We start from the raw sequence: 25630 nt of genomic DNA on the forward strand, positions 1-25630 counted from the left end.
TGAAAGTCCTCTGGATGGACTGATATGTATGTTCAAACCACAGAGCAATTCAGAAAGAGATTCACACTTCTATAGATGTAGCTCTGTGGGAAGGTATCTCAATAACCACTTCTTTGTTTCAGCCCAAATGAATAGGTTATATCCATGCTAGGGAGAAAGTTCCGTCAGTAATGTGTTTTCCCTGCAAGCATAAAGACCTAGGTTCCATGCCCAGAATGCATGCTTGTAACCTCCGTGTTGTGGAGCTGGAGACAAAGGATGCCCGAGGTACATTGCCCAGTAGTCTAGTCTACTTGGCAAGACCCAGGCCAGTGAGAGAACATGTCTCAGAGGAAGTGGATGGCATTCCTGAGGATGGCATCCAAGGTTGTCCTCTGGCCTCCACACATGTGTACACACATGCATGAGCATAGGTTATCTAGAAAAGTATGTATAAAGCACTTGTCCCTTAAGAAATCTCTCTGATATATTTAAACTCTCAAACTAACTTTGACGAATTCTGGAAACAGTGAGACTAAGTTGGAATGCCTTGGCAAAAGCCTACAAGATAGCATGTTGTCAGTAAACATGACCCGTAGTCTCCAATATAAATAGCAGAACTAGAAGAAGGGCCCACATTCCATTATAGATGCTAGAGCTCAAAAGACAGAAGTAAGAGATAGCAGGTCATACCCACCGAAGTGAACTAAGGACTCAAGCTCCATAAATATCGTTTTAAGTATGCACACTGTGGGGCTACATGATCTAGACCAGACTAGGGGTGTACAAATTGTGAACACTGGCCAAAGCTGCCTTATAGGCCTTTGGGTTTTTTTTCCTCCTTTTTTTTTTGTAGATTTTTAATCAAACGCAGCCAGGCTCATGTGTTTATTTGTGGCTGATTGCATGCCACAACGAAACTGAATTGTTACAAAACATACTCTATGGCCAGAAAATTTAAAGTTTTCTACCTGCCACTTCACAAATTTAAATGATGACCTTTGTGTCTCCAACTGCATGATATGGGCCCATCTTATATGTCATGGTTGTGTATTTTTAGCCTGGTTAACCAATTTTGCAATGTTTCATTAAATTTGATTTTTAAGAATTAAAGACACATTTGCTGCCATAAGAATATGTAGATATCACTTCACCTATAATTATTTCTTATAGTTTGTCTCATATTGAATATAGTAAATAATGTATTACATATTACTTTTTTAGGTGATTGCCCTTGGTTGCAACCATTTGGACTCATGCACTACCACACACCTAATTTATTTATGTGATTAACAGACACGTTCAGACACTAGGCATTTTTCACAGCACAATGTACAGAACCTGGGGTGGGTTCTGTTGTATAGGATTCTATGCCAGGCTCTCTTAATTACTGTAAGTAAAAGCATCTACTTTGTTACTTGGGCCCAGATATCTGTCTTCCTACTAGATCCTACGTGCTTATTTTTTTTTTTGTTTCTTTTTCTCTCTCGATTGTACCCTTGTTCTTTGTACCGTTCTTGGTGTATAGTAGTTAAATATTTAGTGAATAAATGGTATCCAACATGTACTGAGAATTCTTTGTAAGGTGTAAGAAAGGTACTAATTTAACTTTCCCACATGGTTAACAAGCTGGTTAGCAGTTTTATTAAATGCCCATATGCCCATTTCCTGTGCACAGAGGACTGTGTCATGATCCACAGCATTAGCACTGATGGAAGTAAAAACTATCACTGCCTTTCTTTATTACAGTACTGAGGATCAAACTGAGGGCATGCCCCTGCCAGGCAGTGCTCTGCCACTGAGCTTTACCTTCAACTCAGCTTTTCTCATTTAAAATTACTTTCAGCTTATTCAAGAAAATATTTGAGCCACTTTATTAATTCCCAAAATGTTTGTTTTTTAAATTGTAATAAATTCATTAATTTGTGAAAACTAGCATTTTTCTCACATTAATCTTTCAACTCAAGTTTATGGAATATATCCATTTGATTAAGCTGCTCTTTTCTGACCCTCTTAAAAATTATATCATATGCTTTCTTAGTTATGTAATTGTCTCATGATAAGGAATAGAACTCTAACTGGAGTCAAGCAGAGCTTGCCCCAGAGATTGTGTTTGCTTCAATTATTATTAGGAAATCTTACTTTTTCCGTTTTCAAAAAATGGCTTATAAATGACACTGATTTCAAGTTTGTTTTGCTTGATAAGTCGTTTGTGCATTTATGGAGAAATTTTTTAATATTTTATATAATAGCTATTACTACTTTCAAATGTTCAACAGCAGATGCAATTTTGGTGTTTTTTACTTTTTAAGAACTTGGTCTGTTTCTGTTAAGCTTTTATACTAAGTTTTTTATAATTAAAAATATATTTTAGCCTTTGAAACCTGCAGTTAACCTGTGATGTGCTTTCTTCCCTGTTTGAATATTTTTTTCTTGTTTATTTCCAGAATTTTCCGTATTGTGACAGCTTTGACATTCCTAGTTGCTTCTTGTTTTCTCTTAATTAAAAAATATTTGATTGTTTCTTACCACTATTTTCTTCCCACTTTTCTTTATCTTGTTATTGGTCAATTGTACATAGTACTTAAAACTTGCTTTATGACAAGTATATCTAGAAGTGTGATGATTCTTCTGAATATTGTAGCTATGTTGTTTCTTGCTGCTGTTTATTAACATGTGGGAAGTTAAATTGGCATTTATATGCAATTTCTCTTTTCCTTCCTTCACACAAGACTCATTCTGTGGCATATATTTCTTACCCCAATATAAAATTAAAGTCTAATACTGCAGGCCTTTGCAAACATGTCATCTACAGCTTAGATTTTTCTTCTTACTTTGCCAATTTTGAAAAGCACACATGAAAATCACCAACTGCTATTTGTTCTCCCTATAATTCCATCAGTTGTAGTTTTACATATTTTAAACCACTGCTGTTAGCTGCAGATATGCTCAGGATTAATTTGATATATTTATAATATCTCTCTCCCCTTATCAAGTATTTGTCCAAGAATTCTGTTATAGTTGATTACAAAAATTCAACACCAGCTTTCTTTTATTTTTTTGCCCCAAAATTCTGTTATAGTTGAATATAAAAATTCAACACCAGCTTTCTTTTATTTTCTATTTCTTTCATAACATTCATATGTTCAATCTATTTATTTTTATTCATTACCTATCCTTTGGTCAAAAAGTTTCCTTTAGACAACCTATTTCCTAAGTCTTCCTTTATGTAAACTACCCTGGCAGTATTTGGTAATTGGTAAACTTGATCCATTTATGTTTGGTATAATCACTTTAGTATCAGAACTTTTGTCTGTCCCTTGGGTCCTATGTTGCATTTTCCACAATTGTTTATTTTTTAATGTTTCTAATTGCTATTATATGTGTCAAGTTTTCATCTTTTGTTTAAACAAGTTAATATGCTTATTTTATAACCCTTTCTTAGTTAATTTTAGGATATTTTCCTAAGAATATGTTGAGCAGGTCAGTATCGGTCTGCATCATTTAACACGATTGTGACTAGAACATGCCTCACCCATCTTTTTTTTTTTTGGTTTTTCGAGGTAGGGTCTCACTGTAGCCCAGGCTGACCTGGAATTCACTATGGAGTCTCAGGGTGGCCTTGAAATCACAATCCTCTGCCTCCCGAGTGCTGGGATTAAAGGCGTGTGCCACCACGCCCGGCTCTCACCCATCTTCTATATCCATACATTTGCCTCTTACTACATGCTTCTTCCCGCTGGCCGGGACCCTTTCTCTCCCTCTGTTCTAGCTGTGAAGAAGTTCCAGTGCTGGTCCCTCCTATGCCTGCTGCCAAAGTCTCCTCTGGCATGGTGCACAGAGTAAATTAGTGGCCAGGAGGTCTACCTCCTAGTAGTAGGTGTGCTCATGCCACGGTTATGTGTAGAAAAAGAATCAATCACTGTCTCTATCCAGGCTGCTGACACTCCTCAGTTGTCCAGACACCAAGAAGCACCTGTATCCTGTTAGTCCTGGTTAATTAATAAATGATAGCCAGAATTTCCTACATATTCTCTTTTCTTGGCATCTCCAAAATTGCTTTCAGGAAAGGTAGACCATACCTTTTGTTAATTTGCTATGGTGGATGAACCTGAAAGCTTTCTCAAACTAACTAGTTTAGCCATTTTTTACAGTGGGTTTCATTGTCCATACTCCCTTCATTAGGCATGTTTGCTTGTTCACAAGACAGCCTTTTCCAATCAGTGACTAATCTATTGTCATTCTTTGCTCTGTAAGACAGCAAGTAATTAAAACTATGGCTGTGTCTCCTATTATGCCTTTTGCCATTGTTCACTTTATGTAAATAATCGATAAAGTTAATTTTTGCTGTTTTATCTTCTCTTTGCTTTGACTAATTGGGGAAACAGTTTGAATTTATGACACTTTAGTATTTTATCATCATTTTATATTATGGTCTGATAGTATCTTCAATTGATTTATTTAGATGTATTTTGAGATCAGTATTTTGATAGCCACTTTCGTTTATTACTGACCAATTGGATAACCACACCGGTGTTTAAGTCTGTACTTGTGTATAACCAAACCTAATTGCAACATTTGTTTTATTGCAACTTTAAACATATATGAGGCTGGAGTCTGTACCTTTCAGTAAGAAAATTTTGTCAATTTAAACGTACTGTAATAGTTGTTGAAGGTATATGTGCTCATCATGCTTTATGCTTCTGTTATATTTTTGGCTTCTACTCAGGGTTGTATTCAAGTTCTGAAAACATACTGTCTATTTCTATAATTTTAGAAGTTTAGAATAAAGTAATACCATGAAAATGTTGCATATAAAAGTGGCTAAGACAACCTTGCAGTCTAAGAGAGAGGAGTACTGAAAGCTGCTACATTTTCAGATGGTTTTATGATATATTTGCAAGTATCATCCTCTGTAGTTGATCAATTTCTTATATTCCTTTTATAGCATCATTTTCTGATTTTTAAATTTTGAATATTTTAAATATTTCTCAGGATATGTTTTCAAGTAACTTATACAGGTTTGTGGAATACATAGTATTCCTGAACTTCCCATACCAAGAAGAACATGCTAATTATCATAACAGAGAAACTTTGATTAATAACCTTGTTCCCCCTGATGCCTTGTGGCTTTAAGCACATTTTTAGGAAAAGTGTAATGTCACCAAGCATGTGGGTGCTTCTAGTCTCTTTAGCTTACACTTTGTTTTTGTAATGTCACCAAGCATGTGGGTGCTTCTAGTCTCTTTAGCTTACACTTTGTTTTTGCACAGTTTCTTTAAGTAGGCTTCCTGTCATTTTCTGCCTTCTAATATGCTTTCTTTGCATTGTATTTATTTCATTTTAGTCCTCAAATGTCTTTCATTTCCTTTTTTTTTTTTTTTAAATATTTTTTGTTCATTTTTTATTTATTTATTTGAGAGCGACAGACACAGGGAGAAAGACAGATAGAGGGAGAGAGAGAGAATGGGTGCGCCAGGGCTTCCAGCCACTGCAAACGAACTCCAGACGCATGTGCCCCCTTGTGCATCTGGCCAACGTGGGACCTGGGGAACCAAGCCTTGAACCGGGGTCCTTAGGCTTCACAGGCAAGCGCTTAACTGCTAAGCCATCTCTCCAGCCCTCATTTCCTTTTTTTTCTGTTTCTGTTTATCTTTCTAAAAACATTCTTATATCTATTGCCTTTTTTATTGTTTTATCTACTTGTACCAATTTTAGGATTGTCAAATTCCTCCTGTAAATCTCACTATGTTTTTTTTAACTTTAAATACCTTTATGTTCTTTAGTTTATGACTTAGTAGTCTTATTAAATTTTTAGTTTTCTTCCTGTCTTTTTAAAATGTTTTTTATTTTTGAGAAAGAGACAAAGAGATAGGCAGAGAGAGAGAGAGAGAATGGGCACGCCAGGGCCCCTCAGCCACTGCGAATGAACTCCAGATTTGTGTGCCCCTTTGTGTGCATGTGTGACATTGCTTGCTTGCATGTCTATGTGTCTGGCTACATGGGACATAGAGATTCAAACATGCATTCATTGGCTTTGCAGGCAAGCACCTCAACCATTAAGCCGTCTCTTAGCCCTCATTCCTATCTTGTAACTCATTGTTTTAAACTTTCTTTATCCTGATATCCCCCAAAATAACTTTAAGATGTCTTCTATTTATGGGACAAGACACCATATCAAACCTATTAACAAACTAAGCAGGTCTCTGGTGTCTATTTTCCTGAACCTTGGGGTCTATAGCTCAGTGTGCTGTGTGTTGTACAGATGGTCAGTCATAGCTAGCATTCATCCCTGTGCTGACCACTGCTGTTGGAACAAAGTTAAATTCTGAGCCATGAATGATCCTGGTCTGAGATCCCATGCTTACGGCATGCCAGTAGAGGTTGTTGTTTAACTCACTAGAGACTGGATCTTTTGCAGTCCATGGAGGTGGTCCAAAGTGTCCTTCTGTCATCACAAGGGTGCTTGGGTAGGTTCCTTGTATGGTCTCCCATTTTCTAATACTGTATTCTGACCTTTAGGTCAGTGGTAAAAAGAGATTTTGTAATTCAGCTTCCTGGCTATTTTATATCCTACAAAGAGCTCTTGACCATTCTGTGAACATTCTGAGCTGAGAGTTTTCTGACTGATCATCCTGGTGAGTTGGTGGGAGCTGGAGAGGCCGAGTTGGGAGCTATAGCCAGCACCCATCTTAACAGGCAACAGGGTTTGCCCCTCACATCTCCTCAGGAGCCAGAGCTCTTGGCACTGGTAAAAAAGAGTCATGCAGTCCTCCTAAGAGAAAACTGAAGTCTAGAAATTGTGTTGTTTTATATATTTAAGTCTGTGAAATAGAAGCTAGAAAAATAAATACACTAGAAAGCAAAGTAAAGTTATCTTTACAGAAGTTTTTAAGTAGAGAAGCTATGAATTGTTACCTACTTAGTAGTAAACAGGTACTTATTTTAAGAGGATCTATAATTCCATGTATCAAACATAACCAGAATGTTGTTCATTAGTAGCCCTTTCTTAGCACAGGCGCAGTGCCTCTGTAGAGAAGCTTGGCCTGTGCCTCAAATGCTGCCCTTGGTGGTGACCTTCGTACCAGGTGCTGAGGTAGCCTATTTCAGCTCATTTTGCCTGTGGTCTTCCCTGAGAAAAACACTTCTGATAATTAAAGAACAATAGCATTAATTAAGATCTGAGCAAAAATAGCAAAGAAATAAGCCACAGCCTCAGTTTATCAACAGCAGCATATCAGTAGACATGTCAGTTCTCTATGGAGTTTGCTCTTCTGTGGATGAAGAAGACATCTATCTAATACAAAAATAATTATAAAATTTCTGATTGCAGTGGTGGAAATATACTTTTCTCTGCAAATGTTGGCCATTGTAAAGTAAGAACAGAGAATGTTGCTTTTATCTGATTATAAAAACTCCTAGAAAGATAACATTTTTCTCTTCAAACAATGTCTTCCATGCATACACAGGATAAGTAGAATGCAAAAGTTCAAACTGAGTGTCTTTTGGCACGCAGCTGTCTCTATTTGTACTGGCCATGTTTGGGTTACATTGATTCCGTTGAAGAGTGTTGCAGTCAGGTTCACATTTCTGACAGAAATCACCCAACCAAGAGCAGCTTTGGGGAACAAAAGGATTTATTTTGGATTTTGGATTCGAGGGGAAGCTCCATGATGGCATGGAAAAACATTGCATGAATGGAGGGTGGGCATCACCTCCTGGCCAACATCAAGTGGACAACAGCAACAGGAGAGTGTGCTAAACACTGCCAATGGGAAACTGGCTATAACACCCCTAAGTCCACACCAACAATACACTTCCTCTAGGAGGCTTCAATTTCCAAATTGCCATCAGCTGGTGACTTAGTATTCAGAACACCCAAGTTTATGGGGGACACCTAAATCAAACCAGCACATTCCGCCTAGGCCCCCATAAACTGATAACCATCCATGATGTAAAATGCAGTGCATTCAGTCCAACATTAAAAGTCCCCATAGCTTTATCAATCCTAATGATGTTCAAACATCCTCATAATCCAAGGTCTTTTTACTGAGCCATAATACAAAAAAAAAAAAAAAAATCCCCCAAACCCCATAATGGCACAGAATAAATACTCCCACTGCAAAAGATGTCATTGGGCATAGCAAAGAAATATTCAACCAATACAAGATTTAAAACCACTAGGTCAAACATCAAACTCTGTAGCTCCAAGTCCAACAACTCTAGTCAGTGACAAATATCCAAGTCTGGTAATTCTAATGTGCAATAAGGCTCTGGAGTTCCAATTCTGCCCCTCCAGCTTGGCTCCTCACAGTGCTAGAAAACTTCATCCAGGGCTAGAAACACTCCTTAGCAGCTATCTTATGGTCCCAATATCTCCACTGGGTCCCACCTGCAACCCATGGCCCATCCTCATTGCTCCATCAGGTCTTCCTGCAGGCATCCAGAAAACCTACTTCACATTGTCCATGGCTGCTTCTTAAATACAAGACTGTGTTGCAAATTCGATGATTCTCTCTTTCCTTCATTTCTTATACTCTATAATAGTAGGTGGGGTGCCAATTTGTTAATCTGGGGGTAGGGAGGCACACTCCCTCAGCATTCAGTCCTCTTCAAAAGACTGAATGTTTTGTTGTCCCAGTGCAGGTCAGGTGGCCCAATCTCAGTGGTTGTAATCTCTCAAACAATTGCAGCTGAATGGGCAGAACTTTTAGCCCCCAAATTTTTTTCTGCGCCATATCTGTCTGCTCACAACAGTTCATTTCTATGCCATGCAACCCTGCACAACTTCTCAGGACACAGCCATAACTGCAAGCTTCTCACACAAACTGCTTTTTGCCTAGTTTAGGTAAAGATCTTTCTCACCCTCATAAGACAAACCTCACAGTTCATAGTTCTTACTGCATTCAGGTCTTTCAACTTGACCAGAATATTCCATCAAGCTGTACTTACAGCACTGCTTCTCTTAGGCCAAGGTTTCAAATCCTTCCACTTTCCTCTTGAAAATCAGCTTCACAAGGCCAAAGCCACATAGTCAGGTTTCAAGCTGCAATGACACCTCTTTTGGTACCAACTTTACTGTTGCAGTCAGGTTTGCTTTGCTGGCAGAAATCACCTAACCATGAGCAGCTTGTGGCAGGGGGAGGTTTACTTGGCTTACAGAGTTGAGGGGAAACTCCATGATGGCAGGGAAAAGGATGGCATGAGCAGAGTGTGGAGGTGATGACCTTCTGGCCAATATCAGGTAGACAATAGCAGAAAGAGAGTGTGCCAAACACCAGCAGGGAGAAACTGTCTATAACACCCATAAGGCTGCCCCCAACAATACACTGTCTCCAGGAGGCTTTAATTTACAAATTGCCATCAGCTGGGGACCTAGTATTCAGAATACCTAAGTTTATGGGGGGGGGTACACCTGAATCAAACCACCACAAAGGCATACATGCCTTGTGCTCATTTCCTTGGTAGAAGCAAACTATATGTAGCAGTCCACCTACAAAATATTATAGGAGGCCTCCTGTTCATTGTTGGACTGTATATCATTTATCTCAGCTGATGTCCTGGGTTGCATTCATACCAAAGATGACTTTAAAGAAGAGAGACTGGTCTTGTAAATTAAGAAACACTGGGCTGGAGGGATGGCTTAGCAGTTAAGCGCTTGCCTGTGAAACCTAAGGACCCCAGTTCAAGGCTCAGTTCCCCAGGACCCACGTTAACCAGATGCACAAAGGGGCGCATGCATCTGGAGTTCATTTGCAGTGGCAGGAGGCCCTGGAGTGCCCATTCTCTTCCTATGCCTCTTTCTCTCTCTCAAATAAATAAATAAATAAATAAATAAATAAATAAATAAGAAACACTGACCTGAAACTTTTCGAGATGCTTTCTAGAGTAAGAAAACTCAGGCTTTTAGCAGTCACTCTTTTCCCCCAAGTTTGTTCATCCTTTCATAAAGCAGACTTCTCTTCCTCATGAAATAAAGGCATCTTCGGACATCTTGCCCACTTTGCCGATAGACTCAGGTCTCCTACATTGTTGTGTGTGAGAAATGACAGGGACTGAAGCCACAGACTCCTCACCTAGTTGTAGAGGAGAATGACTGATTAATCACATCAGAATCAGGCACCCTCTACCGGTTCCCTGTGGGACTTCGGTTCAGGAAGTGGAATTAATTAGTCTTTTGAGGTGGACAAGGGTAAATTATATGCCCTACTAATATGGCATAGGTGTTTGCCTGGCACACCAGTATTCATTAAAGGCTGGTTAAATAATGAAGGTGTCCTCAGTTTTATTAATAATACCAAATGCTAGTGGAACACCAAATATACATTGTACGTCAGACTGGTCAGAGATTGCACATGGTTCCCCATAAGAATTGTGATTCTCATCTCTGGTGATGATGATGACACGTGCTTTGGAGTTTCTATAAAGACCAAATGAGAAGTGGATTCCAAGGCAACTGCTTGAGTTTGACCCAGGGCAAGGGTGGAAACAGGTGGGAGAATCAGGCCTGGGATGTTTCCACTGTACCTTCTAGTACACTGGAATGTCTGCGAGCCTTTTCTGACATAGAAATGGGACCTGTTCGCCTTCCTCACTGAGCCATTTACAGGAAGAAGATGGAAAATATACAGGCTCCTACAAATCAGAAAGTCTACGTTAGCAGAAAGAATCCTGGGCTGAAATGTCTAAAGCTTGGTTTCAGCAGCTATTAGCTCTGCAGTTTAAGCTTCCTGGGACAGTGTCTTATTATATAAAATGAAAAAGCTTAAGTAATGTATTTTTATGTTTTCCCTGTTAATAGTGATGGATTTGGAAACATATTCATAATATCTTATCTATAATTTCAGGACACATAGAAAATAAAACATATACTACAGTTTTTGTTCATCTTCTAAGTAGTATCCAGGTGTGCAAAATTCATCTGCTTTCCTGTAGTTAAAGAGTTTAGTGGTATTTAGTAACATTTCATGTCCCAATCACTTATTCTTACTACTACTAATGAGTTCTGATCTCTTCTGTTACTCATTTTGGTAACACAAGAGGCTTGGGCTAACTAGAGCCCAATGTGAGCTGCTTCACGTCTGTGTAAACTTGTGCCACAAATCCATGTACTATTCTACATACATAAGAAGAAAAAGTAGCTTGAGGCAGGGTTTCCTAGACTATTCAACCATGACAAGTACATCCAGCCCCATTGTTTCAAGAACAGTCCCACTTGGAGTACATGGAAGGGCCTTGAGCCTTCTCATTTTCAATTGAGAAACTAAGGCTCAGAAAAACAACAGACAGAATTCACAGTGTGTGGTCTGATGGAAAATTTGAACAAGCTGCAGGCTCTTGTTATTCTCAGTGGTTACTCCACTGAGAGTTAATCACTAAAAAAGAGAAATTTCACAGTTGCCCACTGAAAAGTAGACCCTTTTGATTCCTTATTCTCTTCAGATAGAACTGGAGGTTTTTTTTTGTTGTGTTTTTTTTTTTTTTTTGCGGGGGGCGGGGCTGGTTTTTCGAGGTAGGGTTTCACTCCAGCCCAGGCTGACCTGGAATTCCAGGGTGGCCTTGAATTTATGGCAATCCTCCTACCTCTGCCTCTAAAAGGCTGGGATTAAAAGTGTGTGCCACCACACCTGGCTTAACATTTGAGATTTTTGAGACGTTATCATTATGTAGTCCTTGTTAACCTGGAACTTGCTATTTAGATCAAATGGGCTTGAGCTTGCAGGGATCACCCTGCCTCTGCCTCCTGAGTTGCTGGAATCACAACAGAGGGTGTTTAATACATTCAAGTTGGCAGTAAAATTGTGTAGTCTTGTTTGAGCACTTGATACTTTCTGGCAAGCTTCACTACCGAACTGTCCTCAGCCACGTGCTTCACACAGGGTTGCTCATGGGTTATTTCATGTAATCTCTCAGTGAGGAAGGGGTTAAACAAAGAGGACCTGAATTGTACAGGGGAAGATGGTGAAGCAAAGAGGGGAAATAATCTCTGATTCAACCTCTCACAACTGGCACATAGTTGAAAGAACAGAGTAGATGTTCTTGCCAAAAACTATTACAGACATTGACAGTCCCTAGGTGAATGGATTTGCCCAGTACCTTATCATGTTTAGCCTGAGGTAAAGCATCCCTGGGGAAAGAATTCCTTCTAGTTGTGCGCAGGTGTCCATATTTATTTATATTTGTATGATATAGCAATGTTGAGGTGCTTTAGCCCTTTTTATTTTACTGACTTAAAGTGGCAGGAGAGGTTAGCCCTCATGTTTATAGGAGGAAGAATTGCTATCTTCACAGTGTCTTGCATATGGAAGCTCCCCAATGAATACTTATCTTTATTTTCTAAGGAAAGTGGTGCAAGATCAGAACTCAAACATCCCGGTTCTAATCTGGTTTCAGTGGTGGGTCACTGGAGGACTGGGCATGTCCATTTTCTCCTCTAAGCCTTCATGTCCCCATATCTGAACTGAATCCAGAAGTGTCAGGATTTGCATTAATTCTCACTGTAGGCCCATAGTTAAAAGACTAGAAGACCCATGGGGCACTGAGTCTACCTGGCTGGAGGGCTTGACATTGGCAGGGTCTGAAAAGATCCATCTGCATCATGGGCCAGGGTAGCCCATACCTGGTCAGTGAGGTGGGAGGGATCGGGGAGTTTTATACACTCCTCCAGCGAATTCAGGGAGAAAGCTTGCAGTACCCCCTTGTCCAGTACACTCATATTCTGAACATCTGCTAAAGGCAACCAAGTGACGGTTGTCTGCTGGGACTGTGGCCCAGGACCCTGGCTACCTTAGGTCAAAATGAGAAAAGTAAGATAAGCCCTGGGAGTGGGCTTAAGTCCATTTGAAAGCAATGTCCGGGGTACCCCAAACAGCAGAGCTGAGCAGTACAGACTGAATGACTTGTAGCTGGAGCTGAGAAAACCCTGAGGAGGGGGACACTGTGCCCACTTGGAGTTTGGTCACCTCTGGTTCTGGACTGTTAACATCTGCATGCATCCAAGGGTGTGTGAATCGGGCCTTGCGTCTCCCTTCTTTGTTACTCTTCCCACATGCCCCCTCCAACCCAGTGAAATCAAGGAAATGCAGGTTGCAAACCCAGGAGGGAACTGAGTTTATTAACTGCTGTGGCCTCAAAGGTTCCCATTACTAGTCCAAGAAATCAGCCTTTGTTTCTGTTTGCAGACTAGCGCGTGCATCTCTATCTTTCAAACACACACACACACACACACACACACACACACACACCCTCTGATAAAACTCAGTAAATTTACTTAATTATAATACTATAATACAGACCCTCTTACAGAGCCTAATTCCAAAATGCTCTAGAAAAAAAAATAATAATGTTTGTGGCAAAATCATTGCGCATACAAGCTGACCAAAAGTGACAGCATGCTGTGTACATCTTTATGTGCCTCGCTTGGGAGCATTGCTCACAGTGCCCTGGCGGCTGGGTCTCAGAGCCGTCCTGCTCTGACGGGTCTTAAGCCGGTGATGAAGGCATATCTTAGAGTCCCTAAAACGGCAGTAATTCTGAATTCCAAAGTCATCAGGCCCCAGGGAGTTCGGAGAAGAAATTGTGAACCCATAAATTGTTTTCCTTACATGCAGGGGAGTCTTCCCTTGAAGGATTCACTGACTGCTCTTCCCTTGTAAAGGAAGCCACGGGCGGGGCGGCTTTCGGGGGACGGGGGAGGACAATGGCGACTGTTAAGCTACTGTGTTGTAGCAGAAGCTTTTTGAGGTCTAGGTTCTAATACAGAAATCTGGATCTCTACCTCCCGCGATTAAAAACAACAGTCTGGAGATTTCCTGTGCAACTGCCTCCTGCTTCCTCCTCCTTCATCTTGGAGCTCTGCCGCAAAACGAGTGACTCGCAGACCCACAGCGCCACCTTTCTGCATGTCGTGGAATTGAATCTTCTCACTGCCCAGACCCCCTGACCTGATGGTGAGGTCTTGCAGAGGGACAGCCTCAGCAAGGGAACAACAGTTCCTTGACACTCAACTCATACAGCGTGAATCTCGGAGGGAAACAAATGTGTTTTCTTTTCCTTGGTCCCAGAGCAATTAAACTGGTAACCTAATCGGATGTTAGGGAGTGTGAGCCACAAGGCTGGTGTTTAATTAGTTTGCACCCAGCGAGTCATTTACATGCTAGACATTTTAATTTACAGCCTGCTACACTGCAGCATCTTCCTGGGCCTTTTGCTGTGTAATAAAGTACTCTTCTAGCTGCTGAGTCTTTAAAAATATAGATACACTCTTAGTTGAGATGTTTTTCTTTTCAATTTTCAGTTGCAAATCAAACATGCAGTTACAGAAGCAGAGATTCAAAAATTGAAGACCAAGGTAAGCACCGATGTATGGTGTTTGAATTATACTCTGTAAACTTCAGATAGTATGAATAATCTCCACCCTAGAACTGAAGGGCTTGTTCCTGTGCCTGTGCATTCGAAAGCATACATATGTGAGCGCTTCACTCCTCCTGTTAAGGGCAGAGACAGGCCTGCCAGGGAGAGCAGCATACTGAACACCCCTCACTGAAGGTAAAAGGATGTTTGATATTTTGAACATTTTTATGCTGAGGTTTTGCACATGTGTGGCCAAGTCTTTCTAAGATTTCTTCAAAAATAATATTTTTAATGGCTCAAGCATCTGAAGTATGTTTTAATCACTAACTCCTTAAATATGAGCTGGTGTATCATTTCTCCTTTTTTTCTAGTTCTTATATTCTTATAATAGACTTATCATTTATTTATTTTAAAATTATTTACTGGAAAATATGCATTGTTTTAACATGGTACATTAGTTATTTTTATAAAATAATGTCTAGAAATCAAATATAAACTTCATATAATACATTGTACAATTGATTTCAGTACGTAGGTACTATGGAAAAAATTTTAGACATGTTTAGCTTATATTACTTATATTTGCATAGGATAAAGTCTTGATTTAAAAAAATAATATGTATTTTTACAAGATATATGAAATAATGAAAAGTCAAAAGGATATCTTTAACTAGTAGTGGTAAGGTTCTTGTATGAAATTCGGTTCTGACAATTGTGTTTAGTCTTATTAAATGTACATTTTCAGAGATTTAAAAATATCTTTTGAGTAACTTTAAACTGTTCATTATTGCTTGCATGATTTTTTTTAAATTAAATTATAATTACTCCGCCACCACTAACTGTGGTTTTTTTTTTTTTTTAATTTATATTGAACACTTGTTTGGCTTTTCCTTGTGTTTTAAATGGAGATGAATTAGCGTGGCTATTTTGGTTGAATGGTATTTTCTACTAATACACTCTGGAGCCTTTTAGTCAAAAATGTCTATACATCATTCATGGTGTCAGCCCAGCACTATGAATAGTAATTTTTAGTTTAGCAGCAGTTGGTAAATAAACAGCTTGATACAACATATTGCTTAATGGAAGATGCGAGAAAAAAAAAAAAACTAGTACTTTTAAATTTTGGAATTGCTTCTTGACATTGAAAAACAGATTGTTTTTTAAACTGTTGGTTAAATTAGGAAAAAAAAAAACCCATGTATTTGTAAATATTCTAATGGAGCTTCGGTGTAAGACTCTAAACATTTAATTTAGAAAAGACTATAAATTAGTATTTTAAGTGTTCTTATTATACTGGCGTATGATAGCCACATACTAACTTAATTTCCTATGATTATGTTGATAATAGAGTTCCTAATTCGAAGTAATTGGGGCAAGTTTTTGTTTACTTTGTAACTTTCTTTACAAATGTAAAAATTCCGCACAAAAATATGCCTGGATATGTGTATACAAATTTATATTTATATGAATACATTTATTGAATGCTATATGATTTTGAAATGTTTGATTTGAACATGGATAATTTATGACTTTCTGTCTTTAAAAACATTAAAGAGGGCAGAGAAAGTACATAAAGTTTAGTTTGAATGCCAAATAGTTACTGTGAATTGTCTGTTAAGCCCTCACCTAAATGATCAGTATTAAATTACTGAAGAAATAAGCATGCTAGGCATGCATGCTCTCTTTTCTCCACTTAATCGCAGCCAAAAGTTGACAAGTGACAATGCGCTCCATTTCTAAGAGTACCAAGACTGACTTTCTGTTTCATTGGAGGAGTATAAGTTCATCAAACAATCATATTTTATCCTTGTACTTGTCTGTTAGACTTTTTTTATAAATTGAAGTTTCTAATGACCTAGAAATGTATAGCATTGCATATGACATATAATACAATGAGCTACAAATTGTTAATTGCAATAAAGAACCTAATAACATCATCAAAAGAGCTAAAATAAAAAATAATAATAGCTAACACTCATCAAATGATTGTTATGCCCAAAGAGCTACTGCAGTATGCTGAGGCATTAGACCACAATTCCGTTGTATAGATAGCCATGACTCAGAAACTCCAATCGTGTCCCCAAAGTGTAAGGACAGTAATTTACACCTAAGCAGAATGTCCTAACTATTAGGCAATATACTACTACTGCTTACCCCTCTCTCCCTATCCCCACTCCCTTCTTACACAGCTTTTAACTTGTCTTACATTTTTAGAACTTCTCAAAGGTAGTTTGTTGACAGTTATCAGAAATGTCAGTGACACTGTACACAGCATTTTGTGCTTACAGAATTTCATAGTACACAGTGTGAGAGAAAGTTCATGTAAGCTAGAATCTAGTCCATGTTTTATAATTTATAAGATAGGTAACCTTGAGTAAATCATTTCACTCTACAAAGCTTCGATTTTATCCTTTACAGAATTATGGAAATCATTATTGCTCTTCTCATCTCAAGGTGTTTTGATGATGGAGCACATACAACAATGGAATTTAATCTAAAACATGATATGAAGGCATGAGAGACGATTGCTACAAACCTACCTAAATTATTCTTGCCTTGGCATTTGTTTTCTCCAGCTGCAAGCGGCAGAAAATGAGAAAGTAAGGTGGGAACTAGAAAAAAACCAGCTTCAACAGAATATAGAAGAGAATAAAGAAAGAATGTTGAAGTTAGAGAGCTACTGGATTGAGGCTCAAACATTATGCCACACCGTGAATGAACATCTCAAAGAGACTCAAAGCCAGTATCAGGCCTTGGAAAAGAAATACAACAAGGCAAAGAAACTGATCAAGGATTTTCAGCAAAAGTAAGCAACTTCTAATGACTAAAGAATAGTTATGTGAGTGTAAGGAAGATTTATACCTGAAAATTCTGTGATACTTAATGGACTAGAAAAGATGATCTCAGGGCTTTCCCTTTCAGAATTAGTTTACTAACTTTGGAAATAGTAATCATGTTTTAGAATTCATGTTGATTGTTTTTCTTATTGGGGTATATTTTGTATGCACTCATTTATCTCCTAAATTTTCTTTAGTAGCAACCATTAGGACATTTGAACATTATCCTTTTAGAAGCATCTCTGTGACTTAGATAGAAGACACAGAGCAGCTGAGGAATGCAGAGTGCCTGACAGGCTGTTAGATATGGTAGATGCAAAGTAGCAGATGGTCTGTACCGGGCTGCTTCTGTCTGGGTCCTGAGCATCAGTTAACACAGACTTTCCCCACTACACACAGTGTAAATATTGACGAGCCAGACCCTCACCCTGCCTTTCTGCACTTCTCATCTATTGATAGATTCACAAGGAACCCAGGTCACTCCAAGGAGACCCTCACCACATTGTGCCAGCACCTCTTTGCTGAGTGATAGTTGCTTCACTTCTACCTTGGGTCATGCTGTAATGCCAGGGGATATGGGCCAGGGAGAAGTACTAGATCTTTTTTCAGCAGTAATTTTGGACTAGCTGGAAATGTAGTGCCAGTTCCTCTTGTAGTCTTCCTTGCCAGGCATAGAGGCTAAGTATATATGTCAGAGTCACCATAGCTCTCTTTTCTGCCATAGAAATCATATTGTAAATATCTAAAATAATTTGCTATGAAAAGCTCATTATTGTAAAGAAGGTACTTACTTACTGTGAATTTTGTATAATTTTAACTCTTTGCCAAAAATATCTTACACAACTCCATTTCAGGTTGTAATTGCATAATGAAATTTTCCAAATTTGCACTTTCTACTAGAGGCTCTCAGAATAAAGATGCATTGCCTTCTCCCCATATATTCCTTTGGGGTGTAAGTGCTCACCTCAGTGCCCCTCTGCTTGTTACTCAGAGAAAAAAATCTCATTTATAATTACCTCTTTTCAACTTTTGGCATCTACTCCCACCAGTTTTCTTGCATACTGGAAATACAGAATCATTGCTATCAGTAGGGAATTATTGCATTAAGTTGTCTGAGGCAAGTCATTAGTGCAGGTAGCTCCTGTCTACATGTGTATGCGTGCTACAGATCAAGAGCTACAAGTTAAAGCTGGGCATGGTGGCGCACACCTTTAATCCCAGCACTTTGGATGCAGCAATAGGAGGATCACCATGAGTTTGAGGCCACCCTGATACTACATAGTGAATTCCAGGTCAGCCTGAGCTAGAGTGAACCCCTACCTTGAAAACCCCCAAGCCCCCCAAAAAGAGCTACAAGTTATACTATAAATTGTAAGAATAATATAATTATGATGATTACACTAGGCATAACAAAATACTTTTTAATGCATTTCTGTTGTCTTTATTGTTTTCATGGCTAGCAACTTTCCCAAAATTATATCTGAGTTTTACTTATTTAAATAGCTGTCTAGTTATTTATCCTGCTATTTGGTTTATTGCTTCAGATGAGAATTTTCATTTTCCTCACTTACTGTTAACTACAACAAATTTTTTAAAAATAATTATTTTTAAGGGAGCTTGATTTCATCAAAAGACAGGAAGTAGAAAGAAAGAAAATAGAAGAATTGGAAAAAGCTCATCTGATAGAAGTTCAAGGCCTTCAAGTTCGGGTGAGTTGTGTTCTCAAAGCCACTAGGTGACAAGACGTCCCGTGTAGGAGGAGCATCGGATTCGAGTTCGTCAGTGCATTTTGTTTCCTAGATCCGAGACTTGGAAGCTGAGGTGTTCCGACTACTCAAGCAAAATGGGACTCAAGTTAACAACAACAACAACATCTTTGAGAGGAGAACATCTCTTGGTGAAGTCTCAAAGGGAGACACGATGGAGAACATGGAAGTGAAGCAGACATCCTGTCAGGATGGCCTAAACCAAGGTACGTTCAACCTAACTTCAAAAGGTACTTTTTCTAAAAGCTGGGTATGGTCACACACACCTTTAATCCCAGCACTCGGAAGGCAGAGGTAGGAGGATCACCATGAGTTCAAGGCCACCCTGAGTCTACATAGTAAATTCTCGGGGGCGGAGGGGACGACAAAAAAAGGTACTTTTTCTGACAGTTTAATCTCAGGACTTAGAGTCCTCTTGTTCTGACTTAGAGAATCAATTGAAAATGCCTTCTTTTTGAAGAAACAAAGGTTTATCAAAACAAAGCCTGACATTTTAGCTGAGATAAAACATTAATGTTTTAATATAAATAAGAAAGTCCCAATTAATAGCAAAGTACGTATGGCTTTTCATCCATTATAAAATCAATTCACTTAAACTGCATAGTTATAGTCCATTCCTTCTAGAATGAGATGCACTACTGAAGTGTTAGAAAAAGGCAGAGTCCTACAGTCTTTAGAATAAAGATCTTATTCATGTCATTAGAAGGCTCATGCTTGCTTCTACCTCTTGGAACTCAGTAAATAAGTTCCCTTCAGTTTCAGGCTTTACCATGGGTATGAGATGGTGCAGATAACATTAGATACAACTACAATAAATAAATCACTCATTTTCCTGTGCACTTAAATGCCATTCACAGATTGTATGTATATGTGAATATAAATGTTTTACTACATACAGTATATTCATAAATTAGAAAATGGATAAGAATTTGTAAAGATACACAGATTAGAAAACTTTTGATTTTGGACTAAAGGAGTGTGCTACCATACCTGGAGATTAGGTAATGTTTTATTTTTGCTCCATATTAAAATATTTCCAATGATACTTTCTTGATTGTTTATATCTTGCCAGTAACTGTTCAAACTCACTACTTAACCATTAAAAGTAAAAATCACTGGAAGTGTTCATTTTTCATGAAGTTGGTATGTAGAGATATAAATCCATTTACTAGGTATGTTTTCTGGTGGGTTTTCTCTAAACAGGAGATAAATTGTAAACAAATCAGGCAGCTTAAATGGAAGAACTGTACACAGCATTACTGCAACCAAGGAGCTGTGTGGTTTCAGAAAGGCCACTCAGCTTCTCATGGTTGGTCTTGCTATGCACAATAAAAACAGTTCCAGTTCTTTCTTTCCCAACCTATTGGTTTGAAGCCATATGACTTAGTCTATGTGATGAAAAGTAGTATTATTACAAGTAATAGAATTATAGTTTATATGCCTGGGACACTCTTATGATTGATTACTAAAGAAAAATATCTGAAATCAAATTAATGTGAGGGTTTTTTTTAAACTTTTTGAATGTTTTAACTATAATTGTCATTAAACGTAAATACAGGTTCTTGCTGTGGTATACACAGGGTATGATCAGTAACCAGATACCTTTTGCTATGATTCATTTCTTTCAGTTTCAAAATTGGTATCTTGTCAAACATATAATTAATAGTATTTATTAAATTATATAACTACAGAAGATCAACAAACTGTACTATTAACATGCTGATTTGCATCAAAACCTTACATTTCTCTTGAACCATTTTTTCTCTTCTGCACCCTCCATTTTGCCACATAATTATCAGTTTCCCTGGCAACACTGTCGGTTCACAGTGAGATGTAGAGACTACTAATTCTTCCTGAAAGCAATCCCTGCTTGTGAGGTGAGGTAGAATCCGCCATCGCAGACATTAATGGCATACATATCAAGCACAGTGAGTGACAAATCTCCTTGAATTTCAGTTGTGTTGATCACATGAAGTAAAACGCCCTGTCCAGTAGCTGGATAGAATGCCCTGGGAAGCATTTTTCTAAATTGATCCTTTGCTTCTGTTGCTAGGAAGCACTGAAGTCGTGGTGATTTAGAATGGAGAGGAAGGATAAGGACCCAAAACAGGCACTGAGCATTCAGAGATTCCCAAGAGGTACAGGGCTTGTAAGTCAGCTTCCATGGCATCTGCCCACTTGGGGCAGGTCATCCTCTATGTCCTAGAAGTTGTACAGTACTGAGACATGCTGGTCTGTATGAGTTCTCTGCTTTATACTCTGAACCTTGGAATGGCTGCAACACTTGTGGCTTCCCAGCTGTGTAACAGCATAATCAGAAGAGGAGGTTAAAGAGTTGTTGACTGACTTTGGGTTAGATTTCCTTGAAATACAACATGTTCTTCCTGAGCTTCCAGACATTTCATGGTCCTTATCATGATACTGTTTCAGTTTCAAATATTTCAAAATCCATTTTGTTAGATAAGGAGTATACATACATAGTCCACAAAGATACTGAAGAGAAGACTAGGGAAAACACATATGCAGGCATAATAGTGTTTTCTTACCTTGAGGGGTCAGGAGTATTGTGATATTTCAAATCCTGCTTCCAGGCATATTTTAGGTAGTACACTCAGTTTTAAGTGGAAGGCAGTACTGGGTAGATAGAGAATGCTAGGCCTTATCAAGTGTATAATAAGCCATATGACTTGTGGCTAGAATTTAGGGTGAGAAAGGGAGGTTTTGACACAGATTTTTAAAAATAGAGTTTAAGGTACTATAGAAGCATCTTAAGAGAGGAAAGTGTTCAGAAAAGAGAAAAATTGCAGAAAATTAGAGGGACATTTTCAGATTCATACATAATGTTTACATGGGGTCATTTGAAGTGATGCAGGGTATTCTTGGGGGAAATGTGAGCTTTGACTACTTAAAGAAGACTTGGGACATAATGTTGTAGCTGTTGTCACCTATTGCCAGATTTGAGGTCTGCAGGGACCTGGGTTACCTGTTGGGTTGCAAAGCAATTTTGAAGATTCCTATGAAGGTTGGGTGTTGCTACCAAATGCTTCTTTCTTCATATTTACCTACTCATCCAGAAGATCTTTGGTTAGAAAATACTGAATGGCATGTTCAACGTTTTAACATGGGACTGGAAAAATGGCTTAGTGGTTAAAGGCACTTGTTTCCAAGGCATGATGGCCCAGGTTTGATTCCCATTACATACATTAAGCCAAATGTACAAAGTGGCACATGAGTCTGGAGTTTGCTTGCAGTGACAGGAAACTCTGGCATGCCCATATCTTCATTTTTATTCTCTCTCTCTCTAAAAAATATTTTTTAAAGTGTGAGCATGATTACATAAAACACTTCCTATTTCATTCCCTTACTTACTGTATTTAACTATCAAACCTTTTACCTATTAGGTGACTATTCAAAAGTTAATTTCCTACACCATGCATGATGGCTCACACCTTTAATCCCAGTACTTGGGAGGCAAAGGTAGGAAGACCGCCATGAGTTCAAGGCCATCCTGAGACTCCATAGTGAATTCCAGGTTGGCATGGGCCAGAGTGAGACCCTACCTTGGAACCCCCCCCCAAAAAAAAAGTTAATTTCCAGGCTGGAGAAATGGCTTAGCGGTTAAGGCACTTGCCTGCAAAGTCAAAGGACCACGGTTCAATTACTCAGGACCCACGTAAGCCAGCTGCACAAGGTGGTGTATGCATCTGGAGTTCATTTGCAGTGGCTGGAGGCAACTGGAATACCCATTCTCTCTCCCCGCCCTAAATAAATAAATAAAAATAAAAAACTAATTTCCCCTGTTTATGATAGTGGAATAACTGTAAATATATATAAATTTATATAGGATATTTATATAGGCTGATCGGATTAGATTACACCACCTTAGTGAAGTACTTTGCACTATAATAAGCATAGAGACAGAGCTTAGTCCTTGCCATCATGATGCATTAATAATAGATAGTGCATTGAGCATTTTAGCTGCCCCTTTACAGCAGTCTGTACATAGTTCTTTGTTTGTTTGTTTGTTTGTTTGTTTGTTTGTTTGTTTGAGGTAGGGTCTCAGTCTATCCCATACTGACCTGGAATTCACAGCGATCCTCCTATCTCTGCTTTCTGAGTGCTAGGATTACAGGGGTGTGCCAACAAGCCTGGCCTATAGTTCTTTTATCTACTATATTCAACTTAACTTTCCCATAAAATAATGAAATATGATGAAGACCTAATCAAAACAAGTCCTGGCACAGTATATCCTCTGACTAATTGGCCAACTATAATGATGATGATATTGGAGGAAAGATATTATGAACTATTGCCCAAATAACTGTCTCCCCATTCTAAGAAAAAGTCCTGGTTTCTGCAAGAAACTGAACCATTATGGAAGAGGGAGTGGGAATATTGTAAGAGCCACAGGGTGGGTAGAAATAGAAAAACCTGAGGCACAGCTCCCCCTCTACCACCACCATAGAGTCTGACTGAGGTCTTCATTCCCCAGTGATCACCAATAACCCCACTGAGGAGAGCCCTCAGGGAAAATGGGAGTAGGAAAACATGATATAAAATTATAACCTTTGTAAAAAGTAAAAATAATAATTTAAAAAATCTTGAGAGTTCACAAACAGAGCTAACACAGTGAGCATTCCTTGGGGGTTAGGGTCAACAGTGTCAGCCATCTCAAGCAACTATGAGCTCCTTTGAATATTGTTTTGTATCATAGCTGTTTGGTTTTCTTTCTTTCTTTTGTGTTTTTTTTGGTTTTTTTGTTTGTTTGTTTGTTTCTTTGTTTGTTTGAAACAGGATCTCAGTAGGTAGCCAAGGCTGACCTCAAACTTATGATCCTCTTGTCTCATTCTCCCAAGTGCTGGAACTACAGGCATGCATCAGCTGTAATAATTTTTGATGTTTATTTGTTTGATCTTCATAATATCCAGTAAGCTATGCAGAATTCCAAATGATCACTTCTACTTTCTGTCCTGAATATGGCCGTCAGGAATATAACCTTATCACGCGAAGTACCATGTGGATGCCAATGTTCATGAGAAAATTTATAGTTAACACTGATCATAAATTATTTGTGACTGTCTAGAGGGTCTAAGCAGGGAGACCTCTCTTTATAAGAAATCAAGAGTTTAGGTCAGGCATGGTGATGCATGCCTTTAATCCTAGCACTAGGGAGGCAGAGGAAGGAGGATCACCATGAGTTCAAGGTCACCCTGAGACTACATAGTGAATTCCAGGTTGGCCTGAGCTAGATTATGATACTACTTCTGAAAAAAACACAAACAAACAAAAGGAAATCAAGAGTTTCAATTGAGTCTTCAAAAAGGAAGGAAGAAATGTGGTATGGAAACATACTTCTATAGCACCAACTTTTAGGAGACAGATGCAGGAGGGTTGTAAATTTGAGACCAGCCTGTGTACAAAGTGAGTTCCAAGCCAGCCTGGGCTACATGACATTAATTAATCAACTAATTAATTAGTTAAATTGAATAAGAAGTATATTTCAAATGACCAAACCCTGAGCCGTTTTGACCAATGAGCCCTTTGAAAATTGTAAGATAAACATAAGAAGGATGACAAATGTTTAAAAATTTTTCTTAAGCTTTGCCAGGCATGGTGGCACATGCCTTTAATCCCAGCACTCAGGAGGCAGAGGTAGGAGGATTGCTGTGAGTTTGAGGCCACCCTGAGACTCCATAGTGAATTCCAGTTCAGTGTGGGCTAGAGTGAGACCCTACCTCAAAAACAAAAACAAAAAAAAACTTATCTTAAGGTTCAAGGAAGTTATTGAGAAAAGTCAGCTACAATGAGAACCATTAAATATTCTAAGTTAAATACTAATACTCAAGTCCAGAAATATAGTTAAAGATATAATTTCTCATAACCACAGTATCTGTGTAAAGAACACAAAGTAAGTTTAACATCAGAAAACCTCGTAGAATTCACACATTAGCTAGAAGTAAAAGGAATATAATTGTTTCAATAAATCAAGATAAACATTTAATAAAATTTAATAGCTATTCATAACAATAAGTTTTATCCAACCAGAATTATGAAGACACTTCTGTAACTTGATCTTGTGAAGCTAATGGGTCCCCCTATTAAACATCTTGTAACATGTTGAAATCAAGAATTCTCTTTAAAATTAAAAATGTTGTCAATAAATCACCACTAAATTCACTGTTACCTATTCTATTCACTAATGGCCTAAACTTCTAGCAAGTAATACCAATAAGCAGAACAGATAAAATATTTAAGAGATAAATAAAGAAAATGGAGCAAAATTTATTATTTTATGGATTTTTTAATTGACTACACAAAAATCACTCAACCCAGGCATGGTGATGTATGCCTTTAATCCTAGCACTCAGGAGGCTAAGGTAGGAATAGCCCTGTGAGTCTGAGGCCAGCCTGACACTACTTAGTGAATTCCAGGTCAGCCTGGACTAGAGCAAGACCCTACCTTGAAAAAAAAATAAAATAAGAAGAAGAAGAAAAATTAGAAGAGAAGATTCAGCACTTAACGTGCTGCCTGAAAAGCCTAAAGAGCTGATTTCAATTCCCCAGTGCCCACCTAAAGCCAGATACACAAGATGGCACATGCATCTGGAATTTGTTTGCAGTGTCTAAATGCTCTGGCACATCTATTTTCTCCCCCCCTCCCTCCCTCCCTCTCTCTCTTTCTCTCTCTCATACACA

General features: G+C 38.5%; 1 protein-coding gene across 7 annotated transcripts in view; it reads left to right on the forward strand.

Annotated features, from left to right (window-relative positions):
* The window catches only part of Ppp1r9a (protein phosphatase 1 regulatory subunit 9A), a 336716-nt gene that overhangs the window by 268509 nt on the left and 42577 nt on the right, over positions 1-25630 (forward strand). For all 7 annotated transcript variants that reach the window (XM_045159908.1, XM_045159910.1, XM_045159909.1 and 4 more), the window contains exons 8-11: positions 14276-14329; positions 16908-17137; positions 18781-18877; positions 18969-19140. In XM_045159908.1, the coding sequence (XP_045015843.1) occupies positions 14276-14329; positions 16908-17137; positions 18781-18877; positions 18969-19140 (553 nt within the window). The remainder of the gene's footprint in view (positions 1-14275; positions 14330-16907; positions 17138-18780; positions 18878-18968; positions 19141-25630) is intronic.

The sequence above is a fragment of the Jaculus jaculus genome, chromosome 10 (assembly GCF_020740685.1).
Source record: "Jaculus jaculus isolate mJacJac1 chromosome 10, mJacJac1.mat.Y.cur, whole genome shotgun sequence".
Classification (NCBI taxonomy): domain Eukaryota; kingdom Metazoa; phylum Chordata; class Mammalia; order Rodentia; family Dipodidae; genus Jaculus; species Jaculus jaculus.